At 40.4% G+C, this 27,779-nt stretch overlaps 1 protein-coding gene across 2 annotated transcripts in view; it reads left to right on the top strand.

Annotated features, from left to right (window-relative positions):
* The window catches only part of tubgcp3 (tubulin gamma complex component 3), a 34,181-nt gene that overhangs the window by 4,038 nt on the left and 2,364 nt on the right, over positions 1–27,779 (top strand). Inside the window, exons 2-22 of one of the 2 annotated variants that reach the window (XM_061985140.2) lie at positions 5,884–5,991; positions 6,406–6,473; positions 9,896–9,973; positions 10,063–10,271; positions 10,441–10,607; positions 10,732–10,844; positions 11,084–11,209; positions 11,290–11,358; positions 11,427–11,553; positions 11,628–11,794; positions 13,353–13,463; positions 13,731–13,839; positions 17,768–17,957; positions 18,027–18,162; positions 18,236–18,304; positions 18,376–18,511; positions 21,006–21,094; positions 21,197–21,328; positions 25,638–25,778; positions 25,834–25,950; positions 26,028–26,122. In XM_061985140.2, the coding sequence (XP_061841124.1) occupies positions 5,884–5,991; positions 6,406–6,473; positions 9,896–9,973; positions 10,063–10,271; positions 10,441–10,607; positions 10,732–10,844; positions 11,084–11,209; positions 11,290–11,358; positions 11,427–11,553; positions 11,628–11,794; positions 13,353–13,463; positions 13,731–13,839; positions 17,768–17,957; positions 18,027–18,162; positions 18,236–18,304; positions 18,376–18,511; positions 21,006–21,094; positions 21,197–21,328; positions 25,638–25,778; positions 25,834–25,950; positions 26,028–26,122 (2,557 nt within the window). Of the gene's footprint in view, positions 1–5,883; positions 5,992–6,405; positions 6,474–9,895; positions 9,974–10,062; positions 10,272–10,440; positions 10,608–10,731; positions 10,845–11,083; positions 11,210–11,289; positions 11,359–11,420; positions 11,554–11,627; positions 11,795–13,352; positions 13,464–13,730; positions 13,840–17,767; positions 17,958–18,026; positions 18,163–18,235; positions 18,305–18,375; positions 18,512–21,005; positions 21,095–21,196; positions 21,329–25,637; positions 25,779–25,833; positions 25,951–26,027; positions 26,123–27,779 lie in introns of both variants that reach the window. The other variant, XM_061985139.1, reaches the window with a different exon arrangement.

The raw sequence follows: 27,779 nt of genomic DNA, 5'->3' as shown, positions 1-27,779 counted from the left end.
ATTTAAAAAGTATTTGTGAGATCATATTAAGGGTGCACTTAGACTATGTTAAAAACTGCTGAAGTATCATTTTTTACATTTTCCAACTTAACGTAACAAGAAATAATAATACTGTACTTGGTACAGTGGTTCTCAAACTTTTTGCACCACGTACCACTTCAGAAAACCTCCACAATGACCAACAGTGAAACACAGTAGTGTAGTAGGGCTACGTATTCATTAAAAACAAGGCCAAGGTTTTATTTAACAAGTATATTCAAGTGACTTATGGTATGTGTACCACAGCTTGAGAAGCACTGCTCCAAACGTCTAAACATATATTTTGGGTCAATGACATGACATACATATTCCATCAGTGTGTGAATGAATGAAAGTGAAGTATAATTTAAAGTGCTTTGGGTATCATTCCAGGTTTATAAAGTACTTTATGAATGCACATCATTTAACATTTTATAATGTAGTTTGAATAAGATTACATTACAATCAAATGATAATAGGACTGTCAATAATATTTTTTTAATCACATTCTGAAATTTGGATTATTAATGATTAATCACAGGTGATTATTCGCTTGCATAATTAAAATTTGCTTAAGAAAAGACCCCAGTATAAGAGAGTAGACTCTATTTATCCCACACTGGGGAAATGATGTGGTTGCAGTGCAGATGCAAAAAGTCAACATAAAATAAGGTTAAAAAACAAACGTTTAAAACAAGAAGGAAACATCAAAGAACACAAAACACATAAAAGACATTCAAAGAGCACAGCGTTAATGCAACCAGCATCCACTTCAGCGGCGCCATTTCTACATACAGCTACAAAAGTACCGTAACAAAAAAACAAAAACGAGCAACAAATAATACATATTGCGCACATGCGATTTCACTATTGTCAGAATGTCATCCATGAACGTTATTAAACATTTTACTTGAATGCATGTCATTTATTTGCACGAAACTTGGTAACAATCTAACGTTCTTTCAGGCTGTATTTTGCCGTGGAATTTACCAGCGAGCACACCAGTTGGTGTCTCCTCACTCATTTTTGTATTCATCGTATTTGTATTCCTTGTATTCATTGATCTGATCACTGACTGTAAAGCAGTTAAAGTAAAAGAGCTTGTACGGTCAAAATAAATTGCATGATTAATCTAAGCGTGTCCACGATTAATGCGATAATTCATTGCGATTAATCGCATGAGTTAACTTGTTCATTTTGACAGCCCTAAGTAATGTGTTTTTTGTGTTAGTGTGCACACAAGTGGAATGCACTACGATGGCTCTTAAAATGGTACCCAATAGGAACAAACTGAAAATAAGACAAACTAAATTGTGCAAATACAATAATTCCAAAGCTCTTAGACAACTTTAGTCCAGCAGTGTTGTCAACACAACCGAAAATATGTGACTTTTGTTGTGAAGTTCAGAAATAATCGCAGTGAACAGAACCTCGCATCATCTGGAAAGATGCTAACTGACCTTCATGGCTGAGTGAGAATGTTTGTTGATCTCTTTTAAGTATAAATAGAAAGAGTTTCTTTGAAATGAAATACACTTTTTCATGCCAGGTAGTACAATCAGTGTGATTTAGGTGTCCAAACAGATGCCTGTTTAATTTGTAATGAGTGGAAATAGTCATGAGGGGATAGGATTGCAAACTCCTTTTAAAAGTGGACTGAGAACAGACATATTTCTATACTGTTTGGTTTCCACTAGGATTTAATTAGATGCACATGGTTTGGACTGATACGAATTGTACAGTATTTCTGTGCAAAATACCAAAATTAAGAGAATAAAATAAATGTTTTATATTTTACATTTCCTGCTTAACCAACCGAACAGAACAAAAATAAACACGTTTCTTTAACGGACATGTTTCCTGTTTAACTTAAAACAGTATGAATTCAACTTTCATCCTTGGATTATTTTGACAAAAACAAAAGAAAAGGTGAGATGTTTTGTTTTTATTTTTACTATATTTATAGTTCTTTTTTTTTTTTAAATTTTTTACAAAGCACATGTTCTCTCAATGTGTGTGGTCAGAGTTGTTATGCTGTATTGTGCTAATTTGTCATTAAATAAAAAGCATAATGTCAGAACTTAACACTCATAAAAATAGAGTTGACAGAGGTGTTTTTACGATGTGTTCATGAACCGCTGCACATAGTAGGACGCAACAAGGCCCACCAGAAATGATAGATAATGATAATAGATGTAATTTGTTATGCACTTTTCATTTAAATTAGGGATGTCCGATAATATCGGACTGCTAATATTATCGGCCGATAAATGCTTTAAAATGTAATATCGGAAATGATCGGTATCGGTTTCATAATTATCGGTATCGGTTTCAAAAAGTAAAATGTATGACTTTTTAAAACGCCGCTGTACGGAGTGGTACATGGACGTAGGGAGAGGTACAGAGCGCCAACAAACCTTAAAGGCACTTTCTTTGCGTGCCAGCTCAGTCACATAATATCTACGGCTTTTCACTCACACAAGTCAATGCAAGGCATACTTGATCAACAGCCATACAGGTCACACTGAGGGTGGCCGTATAAACAGCTTTAACACTGTTACAAATATGCGCCACACTGTGAACCCACACCAAACAAGAATGACAAACACATTTCGGGAGAACATCCACACCGTAACACAACATAAACAGAACAGAACAAATACCCAGAACCCCTTGCAGCACTAACTCTTCCGGGACGCTACAATATACACCCCCGCTACCCCCCCAACCTCGCCCACCTCAACCTCCTCATGCATGTCCCAAATTCCAAGCTGCTGTTTTGAGGCATGTTAAAAAAAATAATGCACTTTGTGACTTCAATAACAAATAGGGATGTCCGATAATGGCTTTTTGCCGATATCCGATATTCCGATATTGTCCAACTCTTTAATTACCGATACCGATATATACAGTCGTGGAATTAACACATTATTATGCCTAATTCGGACAACCAGGTATGGTGAAGATAAGGTACTTTTAAAAAAAAGTTATAAAATAAGATAAATACATTAACATTTTCTTGAATAAAAAAGAAAGTAAAACAATATAAAAACAGTTACATAGAAACTAGTAATTAATGAAAATTAGTAAAATTAACTGTTAAAGGTTAGTACTATTAGTGGACCAGCAGCACGCACAATCATGTGTGCTTACGGACTGTATCCCTTGCAGACTGTATTGATATATATTGATATATAATGTAGGAACCAGAATATTAATAACAGAAAGAAACAACCCTTTTGTGTGAATGAGTGTAAATGGGGGAGGGAGGTTTTTTGAGTTGGTGCACTAATTGTAAGTGTATCTTGTGTTTTTTATGTTGATGTAATAATAATAATTAAAAAAAAACCTGATACCGATAATTTCCGGTATTACATTTTAACGCATTTATATTATATTATCGGACATCTCTAACAATAAATATGGCAGTGCCATGTTGGCATTTTTTTCCACAACTTGAGTGGATTTATTTTGGAAAACCTTGTTACATTGTTTAATGCATCTGGCGGTGCATCACAACAAAATTAGGCATAATAATGTGTTAATATCACGACTGTATATATCGGTTGATATCAGTATCTGTAATTAAGAGTTGGACAATATCGGAATATCGGGTATCGGTAAAAAAGCCATTATCGGACATCTCTAGTTTAAATACATCTTGAAGTGCGACAGCACAAACCAACATTTGAAACAATAAAAGCTTAGCCATTAAAACAGAATAAAAACAAAGACTAAAACACTATCAGTGAAGCATAAGACCGTGTTTCTTAACCACAGCGCTGCGAGGGCCTCCTAGATGGCCGCCAAAAAAAGATCTGTTTGTGGTTTGTATTTGCTGCAGCGAACTCAGTTGTAATACTGTACACTTTTCCACCACTTGTGACAGTAATGACAATGCCAAACAAACAGAAACAATCTGGAGCTAAAGTCATAGAGAATGTTCCTAAGCACAAAAAGTATGACAAAAGTGGTGAAGCTGTATTTTCATTTGCACTTCAATTTTATTAATAATTTAGTTAGAATTTTTGCATGTAAATGTCCCTTTTTTTGCAGTATATTTGATTAGTACTCATTTTTGTAATCAGCCTGACCCAAGCCTTGATAATAATCTTTGTGATTAACACATGGTTTCCTATCATTTGACAAGGTTCATCCAGTTAAACTGTAAGTAGATTGGATATGATTATTGAATACAATTATATTAAAAAGTAAGATTACTATTTCAGTGTTAATATCGGGCCCTACTGGAGTGTAAAAGTGCGGCCTCGAAGTTAAAAGGGTTAAGAACCTCATAGCACAAGAAACACAAAACATGCAAAATAATGGCTTCTCTGTGTGTATTTATTTTACCGGTAGTTTAAAAAAAACTGCGACAAAAGATTTAATTGCGTATATAAGTATTTTTTGAGCACATTCAACAATACCGTGATCATTTTGGTCACGATAACCGTGATATGAAATGTTCATATTGGTACATTTATATACACGTTAAAATTTAATTTCAATGTTGATGATGTGCATTTATTAGGGAGGAAAATTTACGTTTTGGCAATCTTTAATTATTTGAACTATTTCCCCTAAAACATGTACTGAAGCTTTAAAGTGTGTTTTATCAGATTCATAAAACAAACTACCGTATCTTTCGGAGTATAAGTCGCTCCGGAGTATAAGTCGCACTGGCCGAAAATGCATAATAAAGAGGGGAAAAAACATATATAAGTCGCACTGGAGTATAAGTTGCATTTTTTGGGGACATTTATTTCATAAAACCCAACACAGGCTGAATAAGTGTACGTTATATGAGGCATAAATAACCAACTGAGAACGTGCCTGGTATGTTAACGTAACATATTATGGTAAGAGTCATTCAAATAACTATAACATATAGAACATGCTATACGTTTACCAAACAATCTGTCACTCCTAATCGCTAAATCCCATGAAATCTTATAGGTCTAGTCTCTTACGTGAATGAGCTAAATAATATTATTTGATATTTTACCGTAATGTGTTAATAATTTCACACATAAGTCGCTCCTGAGTATAAGTCGCACCTCCGGCCAAACTATGAAAAAAACTGGGACTTATAGTCCGAAAAATACGGCTTTTTGAGCACATTCAACAATACCGTGATCATTTTGGTCACGATAACCGTGATGTGAAATGTTCACATTGGTACATTTATACACACGTTTAAAATGTAATTTCAATGTTGTTGATGTGCATTTATTAGGGAGGAAAATTTACGTTATGTCAATCTTTGATTGTTTGAACCATTTCCCCTAAAACATGTACTGAAGCTGTAAAGTGTGTTTTATCAGATTCATCAAACAAACTAACGATTAATCAAAGTCGAAGAATATAAATCTAACTTTTTTCCTAATCAAGGTCAAATATTTAATGTTGCAATCCTAAAATGTTTTAGTTTTATGGCGCAGTGGAAGAATGGCCGTGCGCGACCCGAGGATCCCTGGTTCAATCCCCACCTAGTACCAACCTCGTCATGTCCGTTGTGTCCTGAGCAAGACACTTCACCCTTGCTCCTGATGGGTGCTGGTTAGCGCCTTGCATGGCAGCTCCCTCCATCAGTGTGTGAATGTGTGTGTGAATGGGTAAATGTGGAAGTAGTGTCAAAGCGCTTTGAGTACCTTGAAGGTAGAAAAGCGCTATACAAGTACAACCCATTTATCATTTATTTATTTAAATGTTAGTGTTTTGAAATGATTTTAGATGCCACAGTAGTAGTAAGGAAACACACTTTTTAGAAGCGTATTTGCCGTTGATTGCACTCCAAAAAGTTCATGTGATGACTCATTTGCTTACCGTGACATTTAACGCACCGCTCTTTGTGTTCCTGGCCAGCCGAAGTTGCCCACCAGTTCCAGTTTGCAGTGCGAGTCATTGGCAGTAACTTCGCCCCCACTATTGAACGGGACGAATTCCTGGTCACGGAGAAGATCAAGAAAGAATGTAAGTTGAATTATAGCAAGACACACCTGCCAATCACAGCACATTACTCAATATAGCTTCATCGTCCAGTCTCGAGCCCTGTCAGGTGTGCGCCCTTAGTGTACTAAAGCTTTTATGTTGCACTCTGCTAAAAATGCTGAAACCCTTTATGGCACGATGAGAGCGTATTCCCAGTAGCACCATCGAGGTTGTCTAGGTTGCACCATTAGTTGGAAAACAATCAATCAAAGTGCTCATGCTGACAGTAAAAATAGAAGTCCACTTCCAGTAGGAAAAATGTTTATTTAGCACACAGATTGGCCGACTTCGGAGTCGTGTCGTTTGACATTTGGTCTTGGTAAAGAACATAAACTGTGATAGTTTCCAACCATGCTGCATGTTTATCTCTTCAGCTTGTTTTCTTACTCTTTGCAGTGCTGAAGCAGCGGCGAGAGGCAGATGCTGCTCTTTTCTCAGAACTGCATAGAAAACTTCAGACACAGGTTAGTATAATATCTAAACAGGATGCACTTAATTACTTTAACACAGTGCTGCGCAAAATTTGTTCACACCCTCAAAAATGTCACTATTAATGCACAATTAACCAACCCCTGCGAGTTATGCGCAATTTAGTCCAATCCCTGCAATTTCCTTGCACATTTTGAGAAATCATCGTCATTTGTTTGCCAATCAAATTGGTCCTGCAGTCTGTTTAACCAATTAAATGACTACAATATGGTTTTTTTCTTGTGTAGATAAACCAGGAATAGCCTTCTGTTTTGTTTGAGCTGCGTGGGTCGTGCTAGCAACTTGAGGGTTCCAGGTTCAATTCTCGCTTCCGCCATCTTAGTCACAACCGTTGTGTCCTTGGGCAAGATACTTCACTCAACTGCTCCCAGTGCCACCCACACCGGTTTAAATGTAACTTAAATATTGGGTTTCACTATGTAAAGTGCTTTGAGTCACTAGTAGGGCTGGGCGATATATCGATATATCGCGGGTTTGTCTCTGTGCGATATAGAAAATTACTATAACGTGATATTCGAGTTCTCACGCAGTTGCTTTTAGCTGCGGACATTACACTACAGGCTCTTCTCACTCTTTCTTGTCTGTCCTTCCCACAGACAGCGAGCGCACCTTCTACATACGTCACATACTGTCACGTCATACGTCACATACGTATACGCCCTCGCGCAGCTGAGAGGTAGCAGCATGGCTAAAGTTAGCTGTGGTGCGAGTGGTAATACGAGAAAGAGAAGGTGCGAATCTGGTAACAAATGAAGGAAGAATTAATTCCCAAGAAAAACAGCACGGCTTCCATCGTCTTGCTGTGGTTTGGCTTCAAGTGGGAATGTGTCGAACAGACAACCGTAATTTGTCAAGTGTGGGAAAAAGCATTGCTACAAAAATTAGCATTACTGCTAATATGTAGCATCATTTGAAAAGTCACCTGCTAGAGCATGTAGAGTGCTTACTCCGCATGTCAACATCTCCGTTCGGTGCCACACGCCCACACCATTAAAATACCGAGGCAAACTTTTCCAGATCAACACCGTATGAAAAAAAATAGTCAACAACAAAAGAGATAACGTCCGCAGGAACCTACCACATAGCGAAGGACATACACAATTTGATTTCCTATTAAGCAGCTAATTTTTGTTTGACACTTATCGAAATATCTTGTGTGACATCATGCACAAAAGGGCACTTTATTTGTTTTATAATATTGTAGTGGCGTTCTGTACAAAAAGTGCACTTTAATTTAGTGTTGTTTTGATATGTCACCTTAGTGACATCATGCACAAAAGTGCACTAATAGCTTGTTTTAAAATGACTGACAATTTTGCACTTTCTGTTTTGGAAATGACATGAATGTTTGTGCCACTGCTTAATAACGGTTTAATAAATACAGTTTTGGTAAATTGACTTAGTTGTGACTTCCCTCTCTGCATGAAAGTTTAAAATGAGCATGTATTAATGCAGTATGAACAAGAATGTTTTAATGTAGACACATAGAATCATCATACTGCTGTGATTATATGTATCAAGTGTTCATTCAAGGCTAAGGCAAAATATCGAGGTATATATCGTGTATCGCGATATGGCCTAAAAATATCGAGATATTAAAAAAAGGCCATATCGCCCAGCCCTAGTCACTAAAGAAAAGTGCTCTATGAATACAATTCACTTAACTTCACTTCACATTTTACTGCCATGTTACAGGCACCGCTTGGAAACAATTTAGGTATGTTAATAAGTATTTTTTTGTAAATAACAAATTTCCCAACATTTATATCTGCGGCTATAGTCCGACGCAGGTAATACATGGAAAACGTTTTTTTCTTCCAAAATTTAGTGTACCGGTATGCAGTTTATATACCAGGGCTCTTTATAATCCGAAAAATACGGCACATGCTATCTGTATCTGTTTTGGTCTTGGCCGGTCTTACTCATGGATGATCGGAATCGACAGCGTAAAAACCTGATCAGGCCATCCCTAATCACAATGTAATCAATCATCATGGCAGCAACCTTCTGTTTTATTGTTCTCCATCAACCAGGAAGTATTCTGCGATTGACAATTGGACTTTTGCAGAGTCATATAATCACTTATGATATTGTGAAATATGTTCCTAAATAGGGCTGCGAATCTTTGGGTGTCCCACGATTCGATTCAATATCGATTCTTGGGGTCACGATTAGATTATAAAACGATTTTTTCGATTCAACGCGATTCTCGTGTTATGATCCGCTGCCCGGATCATATTTTTGTTTACGTTTTCGAGGTACTTGTGTTTTTTTTGTTAGTTTTGGACTCCTTGAGTGCCTGTTTTGTACACCTGAGTTTGTTGCCATGGCTGCTTATTGTTTTCACCTGCCGTGTGTGTTCCCGACGCGCACCTGTTGGTCATCACTGACATTATTATTTAAGCCTGCCTTCCCTGTCATTCTGTCTTGCTTCCTAGTTTGTTTTCATACAACAGATGACGACTTTTGTTTCCTGCTCTGATCCTGCTAGCTTCCACGTTAAGACTCCTTTTTACCTTCTAGCTCCCACGCTAGCTCTTTTAGTTTTTGCCTTCCGTGCTATGAGCACGTTTTTGTTTGTTCCCTTCTGATTTAATTCTTAATAAATAATTTTTCCTACCTGCACGCTGTGTCTGACGCCCGTCTGCATTCCTGGGAGAGCGAACCCCGCATCACCATGCGCCCCGGTCGTCACATCTCGATTCAAAAACAATATTTTTCCGATTCAAAACAATTCTCTATTCATTCAATACATAGGATTTCAGCAGGATCTACCCCAGTCTGCTGACATGCAAGCACAGTAGTAGATTTTGTAAAAAGCTTTTAAAATTGTAAAGGACAACGTTTTATCAACTGATTGCAATAATGTATATTTGTTTTAACTATTAAATTAACCAAAAATATGACTTATTTTATCTTTGTGAAAATATTGGACACAGTGTGTTGTCAAGTTTATGTGATGCGATGCAAGTGTTTTTTTTTTTTTTTTTTTTTTTATAAATGTCTAATGATAATGTAAATGAGGGATTTTTAGTCACTGCTATGTTGAAATTGTTACTAATATTGATACTGTTGTTGATAATATTCATTTTTGTTTCACTACTTTTGGATTGTTCTGTGTCATGTTTGTGTCTCCTCTCAATTGCTCTGTTTATTGCTGTTCTGAGTGTTGCTGGGTCGGGTTTGGTTCCGGAATTAGATTGCATTGTTATGGTATTGCTGTGTATTGTTTTGTTGGATTGATTAATTAGAAAATAATAAATAAATAAATAGATTTTTGAAAAATGAGAATCGATACTGAATCGTACAACGTGAGAATGGCGATTTGAATTCGAATCGATTTTTTCCCACACCCCAAATGCAGCACCTTCTAATGTGTTCTGTTTTCTGTGTTCAGGGTGTTCTGAAACATCGCTGGTCTATTCTTTACTTGTTGCTCATCCTCTCCGAAGACCCCCGCAAGCCTGCCAGCAGGGTCTGTTGGACACGTTTGTTGTGGTTCTTGTTGTCCCAGTTCTTCTGTGCTCGCTGTGTAACGATCCACAACACTGACTGCCATTCCAGGTTGGAAACTATGGAGCGCTGTTTGCCCAGGCTCTCCCCAGAGATGCCCACTCCACGCCGTTCTACTGCACTCGGCCCCAGAGTCTGGCCCTGAGCTACGGGGACAGGTGCGCTGGCCTGTCGACCGGTATGGGCACCAGCGGGATCTCCAGTCTGGGAGTCTACACACTCAACGGCCCCACTCCAACTCCACAGTCGCTGCTGGCAGGGTATATACAATCACTCTCAGATGAACAAACACCAGCCTGGCCTTTTTTAAATCTAGTTTAAACCTGTAACCCTATTAATAACGCAGTAGTATCTTTTAAGCAAGGGATACCTGTGCTTTGCAAATCTGCAATCCAGACATAAAAGAACTATGATTTGTGCACCTTTCAGTCAACCTCCAGCTGGGGGCGCTCCACTTTTGGGCTCTCGACTAGCCTGGGCTCTCCCCACAAGCTCCCCTCCCTCGGCTGTGGGCCCCGCCACCATCCGACCACCCCTCGTACCCATGCTTCCTACCACGAGAGCACTCCGACCTCGTCACGACGGCGATACGGACGGTGGGTTTACACACTGGCACTATTTTGTGCATATTGTGCAGAAAGCCACCCGGCGGCCTTGAGGGAGGTCTTCGGCGCGAACGTAAATTGTCCGCCTTTGTCACTTTTATCCGCTGGTTCGTAGGCGAGGTGACCGAGGCAGCGCTGGTGCGGGACATCCTCTATGTCTTCCAGGGGATCGATGGCAAGTTCATCAAGATGAGCGCCCAAGATAATTGTTACAAAATAGACAGCAAGGTGCGTAACGAGGTCAAACCGTGTCCCAGCTTAATGCATAACCCAGGTTGTACTCGCTGATTTGTTTACGTCAGCTGCCACATGTCCAGCAGATGATTTGATAGCCAGAACATCTTGGCTTGATTGTAAAGCTTCAACAGATCAATATGGCGCTCTTTGGCTTTGAGCCACATTGACCTAGCTTCTCTTTGCCGGATCAATCTTGCTGGTATTACTTCCTATTATTTCCTGATCATCAGGTGGTGGTGAACAAATCCCTGAGGGACACCAGCAGCAGATTGGCTGAGCTCGGCTGGCTTCACAATAAAGTCCGAAAGTACACAGACGCCAGGAGCCTGGATCGAGCCTTTGGACTGGTTGGACAGGTGTGTGTGAATTATTTGACCTAAACTTGATGACGTCTTTCCACTAATACAGTTCTTCGCGTTTTTCTCCTCTGGTGCAGAGCTTCTGTGCATCGCTCCACCAGGAGCTAAAGGAGTACTATCGGCTCCTCTCCGTCCTCCACTCTCAGGTATGAATGCTGATTTTTTTTGGTCCCCTGGTTGTAGGTACTGACATGCGTGCACGTTGTAGTTGCAGGTAGAAGATGACCAAGGTGTCAACATGTGCACAGAGAGCGCGTTAACTCTCAGAAGACTCCTCGTTTGGATTTTTGACCCCAAAGTGCGGCTGAAAATGCTGGCCGCCCTTGTCGACTTCTGCCAAGGTACGTTGGAGCCGCACAGTGAGCGGCCGATTTTGGGACCTTTCATATGCAAGTTGTCGTTGTGTTGTCGTCAGGCCGGAAGGGTGGCGAGCTGGCCTCAGCTGTTCACGCCTATGGGAAAACAGGAGACCCACAAATGAGGGCGCTGGTGCAACACATCCTCAGCCTGGTATCACACCCCATTCTGAACTTCTTGTATCGCTGGATCTATGATGGAGAACTTGAGGACACTTACCACGAGGTACACACACACCCTTTGGCTAGTATCTTAAACTGTTTTCGCGGAGTGTCCAAACTTTTACCACCACTGGCAACTTTGATATTATTCACTTTATATTCTGAGATATCCCAATGTCCCCCTAATCGGGGACTGATATTTGCTTTTTTTAACCGATTGGCGATAGGCCGATGAGCTGCCTAGCACTGCTGATCTTTATCACAGCTGTGTCCCAATGTTTACATAAGTAAAAATGGTATTCACGTGAAATATTCTTTCAGAAGAGATGCACGCTCAGGGAGGCACAATTACCGTAAATTCTATACTATAAGCCGCTACTTTTTTCCTACGCTTTGAACCCTGACAATTATAAAACGGTGCAGCTAATTTATAGATTTTCTTCCCTGATGGCCATAATGCAAATAGTTTTTTTTTGTTTTTTTAAACACATGCATACCTTGTAAATATGAATCTTTATAAACCAATGCATTTTTGTTTTTTAAATTACATTTCTTTTCCTGAAGTTGTTTAACTTGCTATAGTCCATCCATCCATCTTCTTACGCTTATCCGAGGTCGGGTCGCGATGGCAGCAGCCTAAGCAAGGAAGCCCAGACTTCCATTTCTTCAGCCACTTCGTCCAGCTCTTCCCGGGGGATACCGAGGCGTTCCCAGGCCAGCCGGTAGACATAGTCTTCCCAATGTGTCCTGGGTCTTCTCCGTGGCCTCCTACCGGTCGGACGTGCCCTAAACACCTCCCTAGGGAGGCGTTCGGGTGGCATCCTGACCAGATGCCCAAAGCACCTCATCTAGCTCCTCTCGATGTGGAGGAGCAGCGACTTTACTTTGAGCTCCTCTTGGATGGCAGAGCTTCTCACCCTATCTCTAAAGGAGAGCCCCGCCACCCGGCGGAGGAAACTCATTTCGGCCGCTGGTACCTGTGATCTTGTCCTTTCAGTCATGACCATAGGAGAGGATGGGAACGTAAATCGACCGGTAAATTGAGAGCTTTGCCTTCCGGCTCAGCTCCTTCTTCACCGCAACGGATCGATACAGCGTCCGCATTACTGAAGACGCCGCACCGATCCGCCTGTCGATCTCACGATCCACTCTTCCCTCACTGGTGAACAAGACTCCGAAGTACTTGAACTCCTCCACTTGGGGCAGGGTCTCCTCCCCAACCCGGAGATGGCACTCCACCCTTTTCCGGGCGAGAACCATGGACTCGGACTTGGAGGTGCTGATTCCCATCCCAGTCGCTTCACACTCGGCTGCAAACCGATCCAGTGAGAGCTGAAGATCCACATCATCTACTAAAAGCAGAGACCTAATTTGCTATAGTATTTAAATTACATCTAAATATCCAAATCCAGGCTAATATTTATTTTATTTTATTTATTCATACTTTTATTGTGTCCCTAATCATTCTTTGTTAAATTATGTTATTTAAAAACAAATATGATGTGGGTCAAGAAAAACAAAAAACAATTAACTGCGGGCCCTAAATGTCTTCCGGGCAGGACTTTGGACACACATGGTGAATTCATCACATGTGGCTATATTTATACAATACTTGTTTGTAGTTCTTTGTAGCATCGGATCCAAACGTGAAGACTGACCGCCTGTGGCATGACAAGTATTCTCTCAGGAAGTCGATGATCCCTTCGTTCATCACCATGGACCAGGCTCGCAAGGTACAAACTCATACAAATATTAATAACGAGGGCTGTCAAACAATGAAAATGATTAATCACAATAAAATGCCCATTCATTGTTATTCAATAATATTTTTTTTGTCATTGTTGTGCCTTGTTGCATTCTTTGTAAGCGTTAATTGCATTAACACTCTTAATAAAAATAATAATGCTAATGAATGAACTCATCTTGACAGCCTAATAATACATTTTGTACCATCCCTGATTTGGCACTTATGTTGCTCTTCCCATCGGCTCCCCCTTCAGGTTCTGCTGATTGGTAAATCCATCAACTTCCTGCACCAGGTGTGCCATGACAGAACGCCACCAGGCAAAATCACGCCAGCGTCCAAGTCTGCAGACACACCCAAAGATGGTAGGAGCTGTTTTTAGATATTGTCGTATTGACACAGGCTGTTAGTGATCAATGCTTTTTCCCGCTCGCTGGCCTTGTCTTGACTTTCAACGAGGAGAAACAAGGAACATGAACCTAAGAGTCTTGTAGTCTCTTAGTCTTTTTCTGAACACTTTGATTTGCAGCTTTTACTGTCTTGTCTTGAAGGGTTGTCCACACACAAGATAGTGTCGATGAATTTACGCACAGTAGGGACGCTATTTATTTTATGATTTATATGAATATTATATACATTTAAAGTCTTTAAAAGCACTCCACAAAGCTTTCACATATACATTTATTAACACTTTCTATTAGGGCTAGACAATTTTTCAAACTTCAATTTCAGCTTCTGAAAATATTATATATTAATTTTGGTTAAATTGTTGCTTACAGAAATTACTAGTCCATTTTGTTGTTTATTTATGTAGGGTAACACAGTGGTAAATATGACAGCGGTTACTTGCATTAATATTATGTCTTATGATTACATTACATTATAAACAGAGCATAATTTTAATCGATTATTTCTTCATTTTAAGAGCATGATGTAGACAAATACTCTGAGTCTGTCTGCCTAAAGCCAAATATTTTTTGAAGTAGATTATATATTGCTCCAATGTGTGGCACTTTGAGACAAGAATATGTTAAATGACAGTCTAGTATAAAAGTAACATGTTTTCTTTCACTCGTTATTTACGCATTTTTATTTATAAAATATAACGTTTGCAAATTGAATCGCAGTTGCAAATTTGGAGGGGAAAATTGCAATTAGATTTTTTTCTCAAAATCGTGAAGTTTTACACTTAATACATATGATTGGTATTGGTATCGGCCCCCTCTCACTCATGAATGATCTGTCAGAATTGTCAGCATTATTCCCTGAAAGCAGTGGCGGGCCGTGTGTTTCTCACCTAGGCCTTCAGTGATGTCCTAATTAATCCGACTTCGCCTCTCAAAACTAGAGATGTCCGATAATAGCGGGCTGCCGATATTATCGGCCGATAAATGCTTTAAAATGTAATATCGGAAATTATCTGTATCGGTTTCAAAATTATCGGTATCGGTTTCAAAAAGTAAAATTTATGACTTTTTAAAACGCCGCTGTGTATACGGACGTAGGGAGAAGTACAGAACGCCAATAAACCTTAAAGGCACTGCCTTTGCGTGCCGGCCCAGTCACATAATATCTACGGCTTTTCACACACACAAGTGAATGCAAGCATACTTGGTCAACAGCCATACAGGTCACACTGAGGGTGGCCGTATAAACAACTTTAACACTGTTACAAATATGCGCCACACTGTGAACCCACACCAAACAAGAATGACAAACACATTTCGGGAGAACATCCGCTCCGTAACACAACATAAACACAACAGAACAAATACCCAGAACCCCTTGCAGCACTAACTCTTCCGGGACGCTACAATATAAACCCCCCCACCTTGACCCAGCCCACCTCAACCTCCTCATGCTCTCTCAGGCAGAGCATGTCCCAAATTCCAAGCTGCTGTTTTGAGGCATGTTATAAAAAAGAATGCACTTTGTGACTTCAATAATAAATATGGTAGTGCCATGTTGGCATTTTTTTTCCATAACTTGAGTTGATTTATTTTGGAAACCCTTGTTACATTGTTTAATGCAGTGTTTGTCAACCACTGTGCCGCGGCACACTAGTGTGCCGTGAGATACAGTCTGGTGTGCCGTGGGAGATGATCTAATTTCACCTATTTGGGTTAAAAATATTTTTTGCAAACCAGTAATTATAGTCTGCGAATGATGTGGTTGTTGAGTGTCGGTGCTGTCTAGAGCTTGGCAGAGTAACCGTGTAATACTCTTCCATATCAGTAGGTGGCAGCAGGTAGCTAATTGCATTGTAGATGTCGGAAACAGCGGGAGGCAGCGTGCAGGTAAAAAGGTGTCTCATGTTTAAAACAAAAATAAACAAGAGGTGAGTACACCTAAGAAAAGCCTTTGAAGCTTAGGGAAGGCTATGCAGAACGAAACTAAAACTGAACTGGCTACAAAGTAAACGAAAACAGAATGCTGGACGACCGCAAAGACTTACCGTGGAGCAAAGACAGCGTCCACAATGTACATCCGTACATGACATGACAATCAACAATGTCCCCGCAAAGAAGGATACAAACAACTGAAATATTCTTGGTTGCTAAAACAAAGTAGAGGCGGGGAATATGGCTCAAAGGAAAACATGAAACTGTAACAGGAAAATAACAAAAAAAGAGAAAAAGCCACCAAAATAGGAGCGCAAGACAAGAACACAGGAAAACAGCAAAAAAGTCAAAATTAGTCAGAGTGTGATGTGACAGGTGGTGACAGTACACCTACTTTGAGACAAGAGCTATAGTGATGCATGCTTGGTTATGCTTTAAAGTCATATCCAACAATTGCGACAATACTGTCAACTGAGTTTAGTTTTTTAATGATTACTGCTAGTGGTGTGCCTCCGCATTTTTTCAACGCAAAAAATGTGCCTTGGCTCAAAAAAGGTTAAAAAAAACTGGTTTAATGCATCCAGCGAGGCATCACAACAAAATTAGGCATACTAATGTGTTAATTCCACGACTGTATACATCTGTATCGGTTGATATCGGAATCGGTAATTAAGAGTTGGACAATATCGGAATATCGGATATCGGCAAAAAAGCCATTATCGGACATCTCTACTCAAAACACCGTACTTTATGTCACCACATGGACACGGCTGGAGATACTATACAGAAACACACTTGCGCACTTCTCAACAGTGTACAAAAGGGTCTATTTTTCGGTGCATTTAACATTCAATAAACCCGCTTGAGCAAGTAAAACATATCTTACGTGGTACTGTCAAAATTAAAAGAATTGAATAAAACGAATGAAACATGAAAAAATTAAGAAATTAAATATTTGAACTCACAATTTGTAGCAACCATTCGACGCTGTATAAGCCAGTGGTACCACTCGTGGTCGGTTGATTCGTGTGAAAGTGGCGGGCAAACGGGATAGCTTCTGGTGTCGGCCGACCTCGTCTCACAAGATGTAGTTTCTCTTAAGTATCCTTCTTGAAAATTGACTTGCAAATATATATCTTCCACCTACTCAACATTTTGCCCTCTTTCTTTGTGAGTCCAGGTGAGTTTTCTGTGGCTTTCTATGGCTCGTATGGCTCTGGTGCCACTTCCGGTTTTCGCAACTTGTGATTGGATACTCACTTGGGACTCCCAAGTGAGTATCCAATCACAGCGTAAGGCCAGATAGAAGGCCTTACTGACAACAACTCGTGATCTGATTGGCTGTGGTAATTGTCTATCAACTGTATGTGTCCGCTCACTTACAGCGCACGGACGCCTGGATTGTTGATTCTGAAGGCCCCGGGCAGATTTGGTACAGCATGGCAACATAAGCCAGCTGAATTCTGATTGGATACAAACTCTAACGTAAAAACAACAGCACTGGAAAGAGCATAATATGACATGAAGACAATATGAATACTTCTAGATGTTTAGGGAGTATAATATAATAAAAAATTACTTTTATCTTTAATTATGATCATGATTTCTGGTTATGTTAAGCCAGCACAGAAGGCCTTGCTGGCCTTGACTTTCAGGCTGAAAGTAACATCCCTACTTTATGGTATTTAAACGTACTGCTGTATCATTGTTTGGACACTTGGTGGTGCCCTAGAAACCAAATGAGCACTGAATAATAATCATTGGAAAGCCAACTTATTAATACTCCTTTGAGGCATTACTACCTTTGTAAAGGGTTAGTTGATTACAGTAGTGATTGTGTGTAGGTCTATCCAATGTGTTGCTGAGTAATGTGTGTTTGAAACAATCTGATTCACAGATTACAGATTTGGATGTGTTTTTTTTAACACAACTCTTGTCTTCTCTCTCGTAGCAGCAGAACTGCTCTCAGACCTGGAGGGGGGGTTTCAAGCAAAGATCGACGCCGCCTACTTTGACACAAGTAAATACCTGCTGGACGTCCTCAACAGGAATTACCTCCTGCTGGAGCATCTGCAGGCCATGAGGAGATACCTGCTGCTGGGCCAGGGAGATTTCATCAGGCACCTCATGGACCTGCTCAAGTACACGGCACTCTTGTTGACACTTCTGATGAATACAAGGAGCGCTACAATGAAATGTCCTTATTATAGACCGGAGCTTGTGAGACCTGCCACGACTTTGTACCAACACAACCTGACAGGAATCCTAGAGACGGCGGTTCGAGCAACCAATGCCCAGTATGACAACGTGGAGATCCTCAAGCGACTGGACGTACGACTGCTTGAGGTGCGCGCCGGTGACACATAACATTGTGCAAATGCGTGGAAAACAACAAATGAGGGAGTTTGGTTTCTTGCAGGTGTCTCCTGGTGATACTGGCTGGGATGTATTCAGCCTGGATTACCACGTTGATGGACCCATTTCCACGGTAACACACAGTCGTACTCATCGCGTCTCGCTTTTAAGCTCATGCATGTGGATAACAGGTGTTTATAACAGGTGTTTACCAGGGAATGTATGGGCCACTACCTGCGAGTCTTTAATTTCCTGTGGCGGGCCAAGAGGATGGAGTACACCCTCACGGACATCTGGAAGGGGCAGATGTGTAGCGCCAAGCTGCTCCAAACTATGCCCGGTTCGTAAACACACACGTGTCAAATATTAGAAGTACACTAGTACCTGCAACTTTAGATTTGTGTGCATTTGAGCGACACAATCCTGACCTCCAAACATGGGAACTGGGAAAGTTAGTGCGAAGGAGAAGACGCAGACGACCGAATCGGAGAAACAGATAATTAAAAACATGTCCTACCTGTCAGCATTGGTGTGCCACATCGCACAAGCTGCAGCCACAAACGTCCAAACTATTTTATCCAAGAAAATATTGACAAGCTGTAGATGTTTGGACAAGTTTCACTTTGTGCTGTTTACTTCTGACTCGATAAACTGGACGGTTGTGTTTTATCTTTGGTACGCAGACTAACACATATCGTATTTTTCGGATTATAAGTCGCAGTTTTTTTTCATAGTTTGGCCGGGGGTGCGATTTATACTCTGGAGCGACTTATGTGTGTAATTATTAACACATTACCGTAAAATATCAAATATTATTTAGAAGCGACACCGAGGAAGAAGATTTCATGGGATTTAGCGATTAAGAATGACAGATTGTTTGGTAAACGTATAGCATGTTCAATCAATCAATCAATCAATGTTTATTTATATAGCCCTAAATCACAAGTGTCTCAAAGGGCTGCACAAGCCACAACGACATCCTCGGTACAGAGCCCATGTTCTATATGTTATAGTTATTTGAATGACTCTTACCATAATATGTTACGTTAACATACCAGGCACGTTCTCAGTTGGTTATTTATGCCTCATATAACGTACACTTATTCAGCCTGTTGTTCACTATTCTTTATCTATTTTAAATTGCCTTTCAAATGTCTATTCTTGGTGTTGGGTTTTATCAAATAAATGTCTCCAAAAAATGCGATTTATACTCTAGTGCGACTTATGTATGTTTTTATGCCTTATTTATTATGCATTTTCGGCCGGTGCGATTTATATTCCGGAGCGATTTATAATCCGAAAAATACGGTACACTATATTGCCAAAAGTATTTGGCCACCTGCCTTGACTCACATATGAACTAAAAGTGCAACCCCATTCCTAACCCATAGGGTTCAATATGATGTGGGTCCACCTTTTGCAGCTATTACAGCTTGAACTCTTTTGGGAAGGCTGTCCACAAGGTTGCGGAGTGTGTTTATCACACACTGATGTTGGTCGAGAAGGCCTGGCCCTCAGTCTCCGTTCTAATTCATCCCAAAGGTGTTCTATCCATACTTGCCAACCTTGAGACCTCCGAATTCGGGAGATGAGGGGGGCGAAGGCGGGGGCGTGGTTGAGGTGGGGCGGGGTTTGGTGGTAGCGGGGGTGTATATTGTAGTGTCCTGGAAGAGTTAGTGCTGCAAGGTGTTCTGGGTATTTGTTCTGTTGTCGTGTTACGGTGCGGATGTTCTCCCGAAATGTGTTTGTCATTCTTGTTTGGTGTGGGTTCACAGTGTGGCGCATATTTGTAACAGTGTTAAATAAAGTTGTTTATACGACCACCCTCAGTGTGACCTGTATGGCTGTTGACCAAGTATGCCTTGCTTTCACTTGTGTGTGTGTTAAGGCCACATATATTATGTGACTATGCCGGCACGCTGTTTGTATGGAGGAAAAGCGGACGTGACGACAGGTTGTAGAGGATGTTAAAGGCAGTGCCTTTAAGGCACACCCCCAAAATTGTTAACCAGGTGGAAATCGGGAGAAATTCAGGAGAATGGTTGCTCCAGTAGATTTTCGGGAGGGGCACTGAAATTCGGGAGTCTCCCAGGAAAATCGGGAGGGTTGGCAAGTATGGTTCTATCGGGTTCAGGTCAGGACTCTGTGCAGGCCAGTCAAGTTCATCCACACCAGACTCTGTCATCCATGTCTTTATGGACCTTGCTTTGTGCACTGGCTCACAGTCATGTTGGAAGAGGAAGGGGCCCGCTCCAAACTCCGCTCAGAGTGTGAAACTCTGCAACCTTGTGGACAGCCTTCCCAGAAGAGTTGAAGCTGTAATAGCTGCAAAAGGTGGACCCACATCATATTGAACCCTGTGGGTTAGGAATGGGATGGCACTTCAAGTTCATATGTGAGTCAAGGCAGGTGGCCAAATACTTTTGGCAATATAGCGTATACCGCTTGTTGTGAACTCTGACCGCTCCAGTCCGTCACTCAAATATGTCAGTGTGGAACATAAACTTCAATGTATTAATTCCTAGTATTAAATAACAAGAACGCACCCTGTAGGAGACACCTACAAAAGTCTGAATGCTCATCATTTGACATGATTTTATAAAACTACTGCAGTTGTTTGTACGACATGATATTGTATTATTTTTTGATCCAATTTAAGATGCATGTTACATGTTAAAACTGGGGTTTTTGGAGAGTCAAGCACGGCTTAAATTAACTACAATTCATTTCAACGGGTAGGGCTGCTTTGAGATACAAGCTCGGTAGAAATATGAGGTACTTCTGTAACTTATCTTGTACAAGGTTGATCTTTGGGTGCTTGGGTTACCTTCCAGAGCTGTCGGGCGTGCTGCATCAGTGTCACATCCTGGCGTCTGAGATGGTCCACTTCATCCACCAGATGCAGTACTACATCACCTTTGAGGTCAGGCCATGAGCGGGGGACCAATGTGGACTCTGTTAGGGGGAGTTTATTAAAAAGGAAAAGGTGTCACATCTAAATCTTGCTTTTATGTGTGTGTGGAAGGTTCTGGAATGTTCCTGGGACGAGCTGTGGAACAAAGTACAGCAGGCACAGGACCTGGACCACATAATTGCTGCACATGAAGTCTTCCTGGACACCATCATCTCAAGATGCTTGTTGGACAATAACAGCAGGGTAACACAAACACACACACATAGGCCTGGGTTGATATTCGATAAGTCAATTAACCGGACAAATTAAATGAAGTTGGTAAGTTTGCCAGCCTTGATAATCTCGTCATGTGTATGCGTTGTTACAGCAGCTGCGTGCGTTTGTACTACATGTACATAAACGCTAATATCAATCAATCAATGTTTGTTTATATCAGAATCAGAATACCTTTATTGTCATTGTATGGAAACAACAACATTGGACAGCAATCCAGCTCAGTGCTTTTAAAACAAACCTACATGAAATGGTGTTAAGACAACAACAATAATAAAACAATTTAAAATTTAAAAACATAATAAAATGTTAAAAAAACATATTGCACAGTAGATCTTTATCAGAGGTAAGCAAGTAATAAAGTGGTGAGTGTTCAGGTAAGTGCAGAGTTTAGGACAATAACAGCTCTAGGATAGAAACTGTTTTTCAGTCTATTTGTCCTTGCTTTGATGGTCTTATAACGCCTCCCTGAGGGCAAGAGTTCAAGCCAGTGGTGACCTGGGTGGGATGAGTCCTTGAGGATGCTGTTTGCTCTATATAGCCCTAAATCACAAGTGTCTCAAAGGGCTGCACAAGCCACAACGACATCCGAGGTACAGAGCCCACATAAGGGCAAGGAAAAACTCACAACCCCAATGGGACGTCGATGTGAATGACTATGAGAAACCTTGGAGAGGACCAAGCTCATATAGACCAGGCTAATAAGCTCTGTATTACCCTATCAAATTAAAATGATCGAAAAACTGTGATTGATAACACGATAAAATTATGGCGACCAGCTAGCGTTAGCTATCTTAAATGCTAATGTGAAAACGTTGAGAAAAGTCATTCCCCAATTTAAACATGTACAAACACATTGTTGTCTAAACCAGTGTATTTCAACCTTTTTTGAGCCAAGGCACATTTTTTTCATTAAAAAAAACCATAGGCACACCACCAGCAGAAAACATACAAAAATGAAGCCGATATTGACAATAAAAAGTTGTTCTTGCAATTGTTGGATATGAATTCAAACCATAAAAAAGCATGCATCAATATAGCTCTTGTCTCAAAGTAGGTGTACTGTCACCACCTGTCACATCACTCCGTGACTTATTTAGAGTTTTTTTGTGTTTTCCTGTGTAGTGTTTTAGTTCTTGTCTTGCGCTCCTATTTTAGTGGCTTTTCCTCTTTTGTTGGTATTTTCCTGCAGCAGTTTCATGCCTTCTTTTGAGCGCTATTCACCGTTGTTTTAGCAATCAAGGCTATTTAAGTTGTGCGGACGCTATCCTTCTTTGTGTGAACATTGTTGATTGTCACGTCATGTACGGATGTACTTTGTGGACGTCGTCTCTGCTCCACACGCTGTAAGTCTTTGCTGTCGTCCAGCATTCTGTTTTTGTTTACTTTGCAGCCAGTTCAGTTTGTTTAATTTTGCATAGGCAGCCCTAAGCTTCAATGCCTTTTCTTAGCGGCACTCGCCTTTTGTTTATTTTTGGTTTAAGCATTAGATACCTTTTTACCTGCACACTGCCTCCCGCTGTCGTCTGCATATTGTGATCGCAACAAACCATGTTCCCAACATCCATCCCCATCCATCCATTTACTACCGCTTGTCCCGTGTACAAAGCAATTGGCTATCTGCTGCCACCTACTGATATGGAAGAGTATTACACGGTTACTCTGCCGAGCTCTAGACAGCACGGACACTCAACAACGGCACATTTGTGTATTATAATTACTGGTTTGCAAAAAATATTTTTAACCCAATTAGGTGAAATTACATACTCTCCCACAGCACACCAGACAATATCTCACGGCACACTAGTGTGCCGCGGCACAGTGGTTGAAAAACACTGGTCTAAACAAGTAAGATACAGTATTCACATTAAACATAAAGGCTGTGCTGTTTTTGGACAAAGTTATCGCTATAAACTCTGTAATGTCGAGTTGAAATGGACTGACACGGACTCTGTTCAACAGGAAGTGAAATTGTGTGACTTCACATAAACCAGAAGTGAAACAACTGATCACCCTATTTACATATATTTAAGAAAAACATCCTATAATGTTTACAAGTTAAAATGGAAGAAAATACATATTTAAAAAAATAAAAAATGATATGGCTCTTATGAAGCCAGAACAATATTAAATTTTTCCTCTGCCAAGAAACTATATTGTGTGTCCATTTATTTTAGTTGCTAAAACAATACCACTTGGTTAAAAGATTTTAGCTCTTCTATAATTGCTTTTTGAGCACATTAAACACCACAATAATAACTGTGAACATTTTGGTCCCAAAAACTTTGTCACTCCCTCATGCCTAAGCTTTTTGCTTTTGATTTTTTTTCAAGTGCAACATTTTAATTTTTATTTATTCAATATACAGTATATATATATATATTTTTTTTTTAATTTTTATTTTATTTTATTATTATTATTATTATTTTAAGTTTTTTGTAGGGATGTCAAAGTTAATGGACTACTGTGTAAATTGTTTGGTCGTGTCCTTAATACAGAATGATTAGCAGGCTGAATGTTACATTTAATTAATAAATAGAGAAAGTTAAAACATTGCCATGCAGGAATATGAAGACTATTACCGGTAACTTGCACAACATGTGATGTACAGAATATCAGAAGCATATATTCAGGTAGAAATATCACAGACTACATTATTAAACATCTTTGACGATCAAAGTATGATCGTAACAATCCACATTTTTTGTTATTAATGCTTGAAACTAGTATGTAAACATGGAAGTGTAGCTCCTTCTCTGAATGTAAGAATACAAATTCTGTATTCCAACAAAGTACAAAATCTGGCAAGACACCAACACACTGCATTTATTTATTTTTTCATTAAAAGCCTGTGCCTCTCTAAAAAAAGCACAATGTTTAAAACATATTTCATTAAAGCAAATTATTTGTTCAGTCATGGTGTTAAAACTTGAAAAATACACTATATTGCCAAAAGTATTTGGCCACCCATCCAAATGATCAGAATCAGGTGTCCTAATCACTTGGCCCCACAGGTGTATAAAATCACGGAGACTTTCTAAAAAACATTTGTGAAAGAATAGGCCGCTCTCAGTGATTTCCAGCATGGAACTGTCATAGGATGCCACCTGCGCAACAAATTCAGTCGTGAAATTTCCTCGCTCCTAAATATTCCAAAGTCAACTGTCGGCTTTATTATGAGAAAATGGAAGAGTTTGGGAACAACAGCAACTCAGCTACGAAGTGGTAGGCCACGTAAACTGACAGAGGGGTCAGCGGATGCTGAAGCGCATAGTGCAAAGAGGTCGCTGACTTTCCGCACAGTCAGTTGCTACAGAGCTCCAAACTTCATGTGACCTTCCAATTAGCCCACGCACAGTACACAGAGAGCTTCATGGAATGGGTTTACGTGGCCGGGCAGCTGCATCTAAGTCATACATCACCATAGATGCAGTGGTATAAAGCACGTCGCCCCTGGACTCTAGAGTAGTGGAGATGCCTTCTCTGGAGTGAACGTGGACGCTTTTCCATCTGGCAATCTGATGGACGATTCTGGGTTTGGAGGTTGCCAGGAGAACAGTGTGAAATTTGGAGGAGGAGGAATTATGATGTGGGGTTGTTTTTCCAGGAGTTGGGCTTGGCTCCTTAGTTCCAGTGAAATTAACTTTGAATGCTCCAGGATACCAAAACATTTTGGACAATTCCATGCTCCCAACCTCGTGGGAACAGTTTGGAGCGGGCCCCTTCCTCTTCCAACATGACTGTGCACCAGTGCACAAAGCAAGGTCCATAAAGACATGGATGGCAGAGTCTGGTGTGGATGAACTTGACTGGCCTGCACAGAGTCCTGACCTGAACCCGATAGAACACCTTTGGGATGAATTAGAATGGAGACCAACATCCAACATCAGTGTGTTACCTCACCAATGCGCTTTTGGAAGAATGGTGGAAAATTCCTATAAACACACTCGGCAACCTTGTGGACAGCCTTCCCAGAAGAGTTAAAGCTATAATAGCTGCAAAAGACGGACCGACATCATATTGAACCCTATGGGTTAGGAATGGGATAGCACTTCAAGTTCATATGTGAGTCAAGGCAGGTGGCCAAATACTTTTGGTAATGGTTGTACTTACAGTATTAATATGTATTATCATTACCTCACTAATTAATTTGGTCTCAAAAACTAACAGCAATAATTTGTAGGTCAATATATCGTGGAGCAAAACTTGTTATGGGCTCAGGCCTAGACGCACGCACAGTCCGTAGAAAATAAGTTGTGGCAAAACTTTTCTTTTGTAGTCTCTCTTGAACCAGCTGAGAGCCATCTTTGACCAAATCATCGAGTTCCAGAACGCTCAGGACTCTCTTTACCGCGCCGCACTGGAGGAGCTCGCCCTGCAGCTGGAGTTTGAGACGATGAAGGAGAAGAACCAGGCGGAGGTAAGAGAGTTGAGGAGGAGGTAAACGTTGGACTTGACTTACGTGTCTGGTCCAGGGTCAGTGGGGGGTCACTGCCAAACAGGAAGAGGAGGAGAAGGCGAGGATTCGGGAGTTTCAGAAAACGATACCAAAGATGTGCTCGCAGGTCCGCATCCTCACACACTTCTACCAGGTAGCGTGTCCCGCGAGCAGACTCTTGCATGGCTGCACTTGTCCTTGTCCTCCTTCATGTCTTCACTTTGTCCTCAGAGTATAGTCCAGCAGTTCTTGGTGCTGCTCACCACCAGCACCGACGAGAGTCTTCGTTTCCTCAGCTTCAGACTGGACTTCAACGAACACTACAGGTACCAGGACTCAGGCCAGGGTTACAGGAGGGATGTGTACCGCCAACTTAAAGTTAAAGTACCAATGATTGTCACACACACACTAGGTGTGGTGAAATGTATCCTCTGCATTTGACCCATCCCCTTGTTCACCCCCTGGGAGGTGAGGGGAGCAGTGAGCAGCAGCAGCGGTGGCCGCGCCCGGGAATCATTTTTGGTGATTTAACCCCCAATTCCAACCCTTTATGCTGAGTGCCAAGCAGGGAGGTAATGGGTCCCATTTTTATAGTCTTTGGTATGACTCGGCCGGGGTTTGAACTCACAACCTACCGGTCTCAGGGCGGACACTCTAACCACAAGGCCAATTAGTAGGTGTGTAGTGCAAGAACTGTTGCAACCGGGCCCAAAACAAATGAGGGCGGTTGCTGCTTTTATTTAGAAATGACTAGAGATTTAATGACAGTGATGATCACACCACCTCCTCAGGCTTTTACAACATTTGGAATTTCAAATCATTTGAAGAATTGAAGTGAAATTCAATACATTGCAACTCCATACAGCCAAGTCATATGAAGAGTTTGTCACATTTAACTAATGCTTCTGTTTTAAATACGAAAAGTACTTGACAAACACTCAAATTAAACAAGTTCTCTCCATTTTGCAATGAAGTATTTTTCAACCATTTTCCAAAATGTAACAATATTTATGACTTATACCTACAAAATAGGCTGATATGTTAGAATTGTTAGTTATGTTAGAAAGATCGCGCCAAGTAACAATATCCATGACTTTTATTTTATTACCTACAAAGTTATGCTAAAAGTTATTACCCTAGCAAGATAGTGCCAAGTAACATTATTTGGTAAAAATGCTAACATTAAACATGCTAACAGTTAGCATTCTAGAAATACAGGGCCATGTACAAATATTTTACTTTTAGTTTCACATCTATAAAATGAGCTAACACTAAGTATTGCCAACCCTCCCAATTTTCCCGGGAGACTCCTGAATTTCAGTGCCCCTCCCGAAAATCTCCCGGGGCAACCATTCTCCTGAATTTCTCCCGATTTCCACCCGGACAACAATATTGGGGGCGTGCCTTAAAGGCACTGCCTTTAGCGTCCTCTCTCACCTGAAAAGGAGACTATTATATATGTTTATCTATAACCCATAAAGTAGGCAGGCACGGTGCTATTTCTCAGCGTGTGTTTATTCCAGCCGGCACGATAATACACTGACACACAACATCCGGATTCCCATCATGCATTGCTTCAAAACTACGCCAAGTAGTAATGTCGAAAAACATAACAGAGACGAAGCAGAAGAACGAAGAAGAGACATGGCGACGACGAGTAAGAAGAAGTACGCTTGCAAGTTCCAAAATGATTGGAAAAAATAATTTCAGTTCATCCAGGACAGCTCGAAGGGGAATGCTGCCTGCACATTTTGTAGATCAGACTTTTATGTGTGTGTATATGTGTAAATAAATGAATATATAAAAATAATATATATAGCTAGAATTCACTGGAAAGTCAAGAATTTATTTTATATATATATATATATATATATATATATATATATATATATATATATATATATATATATATATATATATATATATATATATATATATATATATATATATATATATATATATATATATATATATATATACAGT

Source organism: Nerophis lumbriciformis, linkage group LG23, assembly GCF_033978685.3.
Source record: "Nerophis lumbriciformis linkage group LG23, RoL_Nlum_v2.1, whole genome shotgun sequence".
Taxonomy (NCBI): domain Eukaryota; kingdom Metazoa; phylum Chordata; class Actinopteri; order Syngnathiformes; family Syngnathidae; genus Nerophis; species Nerophis lumbriciformis.
This window is presented reverse-complemented; position numbering and strand designations above follow the sequence as displayed.